General features: G+C 41.8%; 1 protein-coding gene across 4 annotated transcripts in view; it reads left to right on the top strand.

The window, feature by feature from the left end:
* TRA2A (transformer 2 alpha homolog) overlaps positions 1 to 7,412 on the top strand; it is a 28,776-nt gene extending 21,364 nt beyond the window's left edge. For all 4 annotated transcript variants that reach the window (NM_001258113.1, XM_077994379.1, XM_015133847.2 and 1 more), the window contains 4 exon segments: positions 3,323 to 3,438; positions 5,921 to 6,049; positions 6,370 to 6,437; positions 6,621 to 7,412. In NM_001258113.1, the coding sequence (NP_001245042.1) occupies positions 3,323 to 3,438; positions 5,921 to 6,049; positions 6,370 to 6,437; positions 6,621 to 6,631 (324 nt within the window). In that variant the 3' untranslated portion in view covers positions 6,632 to 7,412.
* Positions 7,413 to 9,317: the final 1,905 nt, after the last annotated feature.

Consider the following 9,317-nt stretch of genomic DNA (forward strand, 5'->3'; position numbering starts at 1 on the left):
CATATTTGTAATTTATATATATTTCTTTTCTCAAGAGATAAAGGTATCAATTTAGAAATACTAGGATATCTGAGCTGAAGTAAAAGTTGCAAAGTGCAAGCCAGAACAGTTTTTTTCTTCTTACTATTTTTTAATATGAAACATGTTTATCGCTTGATTCCACTTCTCCCCCTTCCACTTCTGGATAAAGCTAAAATGGCAGGCCGGGCGTAGTGGCTCGCACCTTGTAATCCCAGCATTTGAGGAGGCTGAGGTGGGTGGATCACCTGAGGTCAGGAGTTCAAGACCAGCCTGGCCAACACAGTGAAACCCCGTCTCTACTAAAGTACACAAATTAGCCGGGCATGGTGGCATGTGCCTGTAATCCCAGCTACTCGGGAGGCTGAGGCAGGAGAATTGCTTGAACCTGGGAGGCAGAGGTTGCAGTGAGACAAATTCGTGCCACTTCACTCCAGCCTGGGCAACAGAGCAAGACTCCACTCCATCTCAAAGAGAAGAAAAAAAAAAGCTTAAATGGCAACTTTAAAGACAGGAGCAGTTACTTAGTGGCAGGTTTAGAAGTTCCTTTTAGTTCACTAGGTGACAATGTGTTACTTAAGGATTGGGTTGACTAGGCTTGTCAGCTAAATCGCAGTTTCTCTTTTCAGTTGCCTAGGCTGAATCCTCAGCTAACACAGGCATGTTGTATGGTTTCTTCTCTATGGCTAAGACTGCCTCCAGTCTTTAGGGACAGGCAATCTGAAGTGATTTGATTTTTTTCTTGTTTCTGGTTTTTTTTTGGGTTTTTTTTTTTTTTTTTTTTTTTTTTTTTGTGATGAGTTCTTGCTCTTTGCCCTGTCGCCTAGGCTGGAGTGTGATGGCACGATCTCAGCTCACTGCAACTTTCGCCTCCCAGGCTTAAGTGATCCTCCCACCTCAGCCTCCAGAGTAGCTGGGACAACCCCGGTGCACACCACCATGCCCGGCTAATTTTTGTATTTTTTGGTAGAGACAGGGTTTTGCCCCATTGCCCAGGCTAGCCTCAAACTCTGGACCTCAAGTGATCTGCCCTCCTTGACCTCCCCAAAGTGCCAGGATTACAGGCATGAGCCACTGCAGTTGGCTAAAGTGATTTTTTTTTTTTTTTTTTTTTTTGGAGACAGAGTCTTGCTCTGTTGCCAGGCTGGAGGGCAGTGGCACAATCTCGGCTCACTGCAGCCTCCACCTCCCGGGTTCAAGCAATTCTCCTGTCTCAGCCTCCTGAGTAGCTGGGACTGCAGGCGCACGCCACCACACCCAGCTAATTTTTGTATTTTTAGTAGAGATGGGGTTTCACCATGTTGGCCAGGATGGTCTAAATCCTGACACCTCATGATCCGTCCATCTTGGCCTCCCAAAGTGTTGGGATTACAGGTGTGAGCTATCACGCCCAGCCTAAAGTGATTTTTAAAATCTTTTTAAAATTTGTATCCCTTATTAACTAACTTCTCCCTGATTCTGAAAATTTCACTGAAGTGTCAAAGTTGTTAGAGTGCATGTGGTGAAGATAATAATATAAGCTCCTCACCTTGTTTTAGTAAGAAGTACTTAGAGGTTTTGTGTGTGTTTTTGGGGGCAGTGCTTAGGATGGGATGAGGGGAGATCAACATTGATTTTTGGAACTTCAAATGGAAAATGTGTTAAATTTTTGCAGCTTTGCTTTTACAGACATTTATGTGATGTAAAGTTCTTTTTAAAAATTGAACCGGGTGTGGTGGCTCATGCTTCTAATCCTAGCACTTTGGCAGGAGGATTACTTGAGCCCGGGAGTTTGAGACCAGCCTGGGGAAACATAGGGAGACTTGGTCTCTACAAATATATATGTGTGTGTGTGAGAGAATAGGAAAAAAATTGTTCCAGAAACAAATAATACTCTAAAGAGTTCTTTTCAAAGAGACATCTCTTGATCTTCAAGAATTAGGCTGTGCAAGGTGGCTCATGCAATTTGGGAGGCTGAAGTGGGAAGGCCACTTGAGGCCATGAGTTAAGAGACTAGCCTGGGCAACATATCCAGATCTTGTCTCTACAAAAATAAATGCTTGCAGGCTGGGTGTGGTGGCTTATGCCTGTAATCCCAGCACTTTGGAAGGCCGAGGCGGGCGGATCACGAGGTCAAGAGATCGAGACCATCCTGGCCAACATGGTGAAACCCCGTCTCTACTAAAAATACAAAAAATTAGCTGGGCATGGTGGCGCATGCCTGTAATCCCAGCTACTTGGGAGGCTGAGGCAGGAGAATCACTTCAACCCAGGAGGCCGAGGCTGCAGTGAGCCGAGGTCACGCCATTGCACTCCAGCCTGTGCAACAAGAGCGAAACTTGTTCTCATAAATAAATAATAAAATGCAATCCATTGAATGGAATACTGTTTAGACCCCTTCTCTACCAATAATTTTTGTTTTAATTAGCCAAGCATGGTGGCACAAACCTTGTGGTTCTAGCTACTTAGGAGACTAAGGCTGGAGGATTGCATAAGCCGAGAAGTTTGAGGCCACAGTAAACTATGATCTTGTCACTGCCAGCTTGGGCAACGGAGTGAGACCTTGTCTTTTCTTTTGTTTTGTTTTTTAATGACATTTAGTTTATAGGGCACTCTTACAGAGAAATATTTGTGGATACATAAAAATTGTGTAGCTTTTATTAGTTTATTATACTTTTATTAGTTCAGTCTCAGTAAAAGGCTGAAAGGCATTACCATAAATTTGTTCTTGTCTATTTATATCATCATTTCTTGACTGCTCACTGAGTCTTGTCAGTATACTAGACTGCAAACTAAAGAATAAGATTGGGGGCAGATTATAAAAAGAACCTGTATAAAGCTTAGCAAACCCTTTTTAATGTTCTGAAGTCAGTTTTTATAAGTGAAATCGCCGGAAACTAGAAAGTATGAAATGGCAGTCTACCTGGGCAACCTACAAAATTAGCTTGAAAAGACTTCAGTCTCCGCTCCCCTGTTGATCTCATAGAATGGGGAATGGGAATTGAACCAAAACTGGAAAATTATTTGGGAAAGTTTATTAACTACTGTTTGTTGATCTCATGGAGTGGGGAATGGGAATTGAACCAGAACTGGAAAATTATTTGGGAAAGTTTATTAACTATTCTTTCTGCTGAGTATATTAAAATGTGTTCTGGACATTGTTGAGGTCTAGAATTGTCTATACAGTGCCCTGTACAAGCTACATTGCTGTCATTTTCAAAATCAGGAGTTTATTTGGATTACAAATACTTTGTGCTTAATTTTAAGTAATGATTACTTCAAGACTGGTGAATTATATGTGACTTTCTGTGCCTGTTCTTTCTAGGCTATGGAAAGGGCAAATGGAATGGAGCTGGATGGTAGAAGAATTCGGGTGGATTATTCTATCACCAAGAGAGCACACACACCAACACCAGGCATCTACATGGGCAGACCAACTCAGTAAGAGTTCAAGTTTCCTAAGCTAAACTATGAAATCCACCAGAAATATGTGCAAAATTTTGATTACTCAGAAAAACTTTTTTCCTATAATTAGAATTGATTTTGGCAAGGGTGTGGGTTTGAGACATGGTCTCACTCTGTGACCCAGGCTGGGCTACTGTGGCGCCATCTCAGCTCACTGCAACCTCTGCTTCCTGGGTCAAGCAGTCCTCCCACCTCAGCCTCCTGAGTAGCTGGGACTACAGGCACGTGCCACCACGTCCAGCTAATTTTTGTATTTTTTGTAGAGATGGGGTTTTGCCATGTGGGATTTTGCCTTGTTGCCCAGGCTGGTCTTGAAATCCTGGGCTGAAGTGATCTGCCCGCCTTGGCCTCCCAAAGTGTAGGATTGCAGGTATGAGCCACCATGCCAGGAGAGAGTTGAAAGTTAAATACATTGTTTTTTGTGTATTTCAGAGGTAAGATTTCACTATGTTGTACAGGCTGGTCTTGAACTCCTGGGCTCAAGCAGTCCACCTGCCTCAGCCAGTCTTTTTATTTTTACATACATATGTTTGAGCAACAGGATAGATTAAAACTATCAAAAGTGCATCCTGGCTTTTTTTCCCCCCCAGCCTGGCTGAGCTCTTTGTACTGTACAAGCAGAAAAATTACTGAATACTAGAAAAATATCATAGGCTGTTTAAATATTGATTCTCTTTTTGTTCTTATGTGATTTGGGGAAGTCTCTGTGTTTAAGACAGATTTTATTGATTTTAGCATTTGTTAAAAATATTAAAAGATGCCACAGTAGGCCAGGCACAGTGGCTCAACACCTGTAATCCCAGCACTGGGAGGCCAAGGTGGGTGGATCACTTGAGCCCAGGAGTTTATGACCAGCCTGTACAACATGGTGAAATCCCATCTCTCCTTAAAACATACAAAAATTAGCTAGGCATGGTGGCATGTACCTGTAGTCCTAGCTACTCAGGAGGCTGAGGTGGGAGGATTGCTTCAACCTGGGAAGCAGAGTTTGCAGTGAACTGAGGTTGCGCCTCATAAGCTAAAGAATAAAATTGGAGGTAGGTTATAAAAAGAATCTGTAGCACCTTGTGAGCAACCTTGGCTCACTGCATCTTCTTCCTGGGCCAAAGCAATCCTCCCACCTCAGCCTCTGAAGTAGCTGGGACTACATGTGCATGCCGCCATGCTAATTTTTTTGTTTTAAAGAGAGAAGGACTCTCTTAGAGCAAGAGGTCTCATTACATTGCCTGGGTGGGTCTTGAACACCTGGGCTCAAGGAATTCACCCACCTTGACTTCCCAAAGTGCTGAGATTATAGGCATGAGCCACGGTACCCCATCCTGATGTGTAGTGGCTCACACTTGTAATCCCAGCACTTTGGGAGGCCGAGGCAGGCAGATCACTTGAGGCCAGGAGTTCAAATCCATCTTGGGCAACGTGGCAAAACCCTGCTTCTACTAAAAGAAAAATACAAAAATTAGCCAGGTGTGGTGGCACACACCTGTAATCCCAGCTACTCGGGAGCTGAGGCACAAGAATCACTTGAACCTGGGAGGCGGAGGTTGCAGTGAGCCTTGGCGACAGAGTGAGATTCTTTCTAAAAACAAAAACAAAAAACGTAAGCAGGGGTTTTGATAATGTTTTTAAATATACAACCCTCCTGGCTGGCTTGTGATGTTCATTGGCCAGGCGCAGTGGCTCACACCTGTAATCCCAACACTTTGGGAGGCCGAGACGGGTGGATCATGAGGTCAGGAGGTTGGGACCACGGTGGAACCCCGTCTCTACTAAAAATACGAAAATTAGCCAGGCGTGGTGGCGGGTGCCTGTAGTCCCAGCTACTTGGGAGGCTGAGGCAGAATGGTGTAAACCCGGGAGGCAGGGCTTGCAGTGAGCTGAGATCGTACCAATACACTCCAGCCTAGGTGACAGAGCAAGATTCTGTCTCAAAAAATAAAAATAAAATATACAACCAAAGGCAGTATTCACAGAGGTATTTCTTGGGAATAAAAGAAGGAATATAGTCATTCCTTGGTATTCTCTTTGGTGTCCAGAGTTAGTTACTTTAAAATTCTTGGTGTTTATTGCCTTTTAGTCACAGGGATACACCTTTTATTCATTTATTTATTTTACCAGTCTCATTTAGCAGTAGGGATGCATATTAGCATTTTTATACTGCTGCTCAACACAGTGTTTCATCGTTTCAATTTGTTGAAAAGGTTTTGATGATTTGGGCAGTGCATTAATAGAAGAGCAGTTAATAGTTTTGAGAGTTTTGTGAAGTCCTTCTTGGTTATGTATGTAGTGAATAAGGCAAAGCAGAATACCATGGGAGTCACTAAAATGAGATACGGAGGCAATTTCTGATGAAAGGGATGTTCTTTCTCACTTTTCTCTTTTTTAAGGCATTCAATTTCTATTAAAGTGTCCTGGAAAATAGTCATTCACACTAATGCAGAATTTTTACATTTTTCTGCAGTAGTGGTGGTGGTGGTGGAGGAGGAGGTGGTGGTGGAGGTGGAGGTGGTGGCAGACGTCGAGATTCTTACTATGATAGAGGATATGATCGTGGGTATGACAGATATGAAGACTATGATTACCGGTACAGGTAATGTTTTAACTTGAGCTTTCTGTTCTAAATTAGATGATAGTAGTGTTTGGCACTTTTATGTTTGATACATATGAATAAAAACTTGATTTTTAAAATAGATCATATATGACGCTTTGGGAACAGAAGTTAGCAATCTGTATATGCCAGTATTTTGTTGTGCTCTTTACTTTTCTGGTCTCATTGGCACAAAGAGAACTTAATATTAAGTAGTTATCACCTTAGGTACATTATTATTTTGAATGATGAGGAATTTTTATTTTCATCGGCCTCAGTGGAGTGATTATATAGTATGCTAAGTAATCTTTCATTTCTTACAGAAGACGATCACCTTCTCCTTATTATAGTCGATACAGATCACGATCAAGATCTCGTTCCTACAGCCCAAGTATGTGAACTTTGCTTTTGTAGCATTAAAAACCTCATTTCTAATTAATGGCTTACTTTAGAATATTAGAGTATAAGGTGGAAGGTGGCAGTTAATAGTTGGAAAAATATTAGGCAAATTAAACTATAATTGTTAACTTGTTCTTTTTTTTTTTTTTTTTTTTTTTTGCTTTTTCTCTTTTAGGACGCTATTGATAACGGAATGGTTGCAATTAAGGACATTTTTTTCCTCTTTGTTTTCTTTCTTTTTTTTTTTTTTTTCCTGAGACTTCCCCAAGCTTTGGATTCTTCCTACTCCTTAAGAAAAAAAATCGTTGATTTAGCATCTACACTTTTGTCAATTGTGTTGCTGTTTTCCACCCCTTTTAATTATACTCTTAAAGATGTAATTGTTGTCATTTTGAGCAGTTAAACATCTTGAGTATAAAAAGAACCCCAATGTTATGCTTTGTAAATTTTTTTTTTTTTTTTTTTTTGCTTTTACCTAAACTTCTAACTAATCAAATAAGGAAAGAAACTGTCTTTTTAAAGCTTATTTTGTGTTAGATACTGTATTAGAGATCTGCATTTATCATGAACTCCTTTTTTTAACTTTATTTTCAGGAAAGTAACACATGAAGTAGTTCAGTCGTGTCAGGATTGTCTGGGGTGGAATGGAACAGTCAAGTAGTTGAAAGTTTTTTTTTAGAGATGGAAAGTTTGTGAACTCCTGTAAAACATGCTGTATTTGAAATACATCTGTTAAAACTTAAAAACTAAAGTGTGATTTTTTTGTTGTTATTGTTAAATTTATTGAAGTTTAGTCCCTTAATCAGTGAAGGACAACCCTTATTTATTACCTACAGCAGTTGTATAATTTGCTGTTAGAAATTCTGGTATTGGGACAGTGGATAAGCAGGTTATCATATAGCATAGAATTCTTGAAAGATACATGTGGGGAAAAGTAGTCTCAAATAAAAGCTAATTTCTTTGAAAATGGGATTGTCTCTTTATTGTGGTATAATGGAAAAATATGATTGATTGAGGAACTGGTCCTTTTCCCTCACATCCCCCCAGTGCATATTTATATGAAAGTTTACCCATCCTGAGTTTTAATTTCCCAATGTTTCTCATTTTTAAAAATATTTTTTCTTACACCAGAATGTTATTTCTTGTCTTTTCTTTGGTTCTTTTAAAACCCTTGTTTTTCTTCTCTTTTGGAGGAGACCAAGTTGTAAATACTGAGAATATTCAGTACTAGCACCATGCTGAAGGAAAGATAGGTAGCTAGTATTTCTTTTTTTTTTTTTTTTTTTTTTGAGACAAGAGTCTCGCTCTGTTGCCCAGGCTGGAGTGCAGTGGCATGATCTTGACTTACTGCAACCTCCGCCTTCCGGGTTCACGCCATTCTCCTGCCTCAGCCTCCCAAGTAACTGGGGCTACAGGCGCCCGCCACCAAGCCTGGCTAATTTTTTCTATTTTTAGTAGAGATGAGGTTTCACCGTGTTAGCTAGGATGGTCTCCATCTCCTGACCTCGTGATCTGCCTGCCTCAGCGTCCCAAAGTGCTGGGATTACAGGTGTGAGCCACCGCGCCTGGCCGGTAGGTAGCTAATATCTTAAAAAGTCTGACTATATTCCAGTAGAAAACACACATTTTTAAATGACCATAAAGTAAAAGAAGAGGAGGGTGTTTCAAGTGACCTTTATAAAAAAGGTGTTAGGGGACCGGGCGCAGTGCTAACACCTGTAATCCCAGCATTTGGGAGGCCGAGGCGGGCAGATCACGAAGTCAGGAGATTGAGACCATCCTGGCTAACACGGTGAAACCCCGTCTCTACTAAAAATACAAAAAAATTAGCCGGGCGTGGTGGCGGGCACCTGTAATCCCAGCTACTCAGGAGGCTGAAGCAGGAGGATCACTTGAACCCAGGAGGTGGGGGTCGCAGTGAGCCAAGATCATGCCACTGCACTCCAGCCTTAGAGACAGAGTGAGACTCCCGTCTCATTAAAAAAAAGGCTGGGAGCAGTGGCTCATGTCTGTAATCCCAGCACTTTGGGAGGCTGAGGCGGGCGGATCACCTGAGCTCAGGAGTTCAAGACCAGACTGGCCAACGTGGTGAAACCCCGTCTCTACTAAAACTACAAAAATTAGCCGGGTGTGTTGGCACGCACCTATAATCACAACTACTCAGGAGGCAGAGGCAGGAGAATCGTGTGAACCCGGGAGGTGGAGGTTGCAGTGAGCGAAGATCGCACCAGTGCACTCTAGCCTGGGCAACAGAGTAAGGCTCCATCTCTAAAAGAAAAAAAAAAACATTAGGGCCAGGCGTGGTGGCTCATGCCTGTAATTCCAGCAGTTTGGGAGGTTGAGCAGGTGGATCACTTGAGGTCAAGAGTTCAAGACCAGCCTGGCTAAAGTGGTCTCAAAAAGTGTTAGGGGATTGAAGCCTCAGACATCTTTTGTTATGTTTGAAACAGGATCTCTGTCACCCAGGCTGGGTGTAGAGACCACCCAACCCTTGCCTCCCAGGCTAAAGCAATCCTCCCACCTCAGCCGCCTACAGTGCTGGGATTACAGGCATGAGCCACCATGCCCAGCTAGACATCTTTATTTAAAAGCTTACTTTTTGAAAGACTTGTCTTTTTTAAATAATAAATTTATTATTAAAAATTATTTTAAATAAATTTTGCGACTAGGGAGCTAAGCAGAGTAGAGTGCACCTATAGTCACAGCTTCTTGGAACGCTGAGGTAGGACGATTGCTTGAGGTCAGGAATTCAAGGCTGCATTGTGCTATTATGTTATGATTGTGCTTGTGAATAACCACTGCACTCCAGCTGGACAACGTAGTGAGAACCCTGTCTCTAATAATAAAGGTTTGGTTTGGCTTTAATAATAAA

The sequence above is a fragment of the Macaca mulatta genome, chromosome 3 (assembly GCF_049350105.2).
Source record: "Macaca mulatta isolate MMU2019108-1 chromosome 3, T2T-MMU8v2.0, whole genome shotgun sequence".
Lineage (NCBI taxonomy): Eukaryota > Metazoa > Chordata > Mammalia > Primates > Cercopithecidae > Macaca > Macaca mulatta.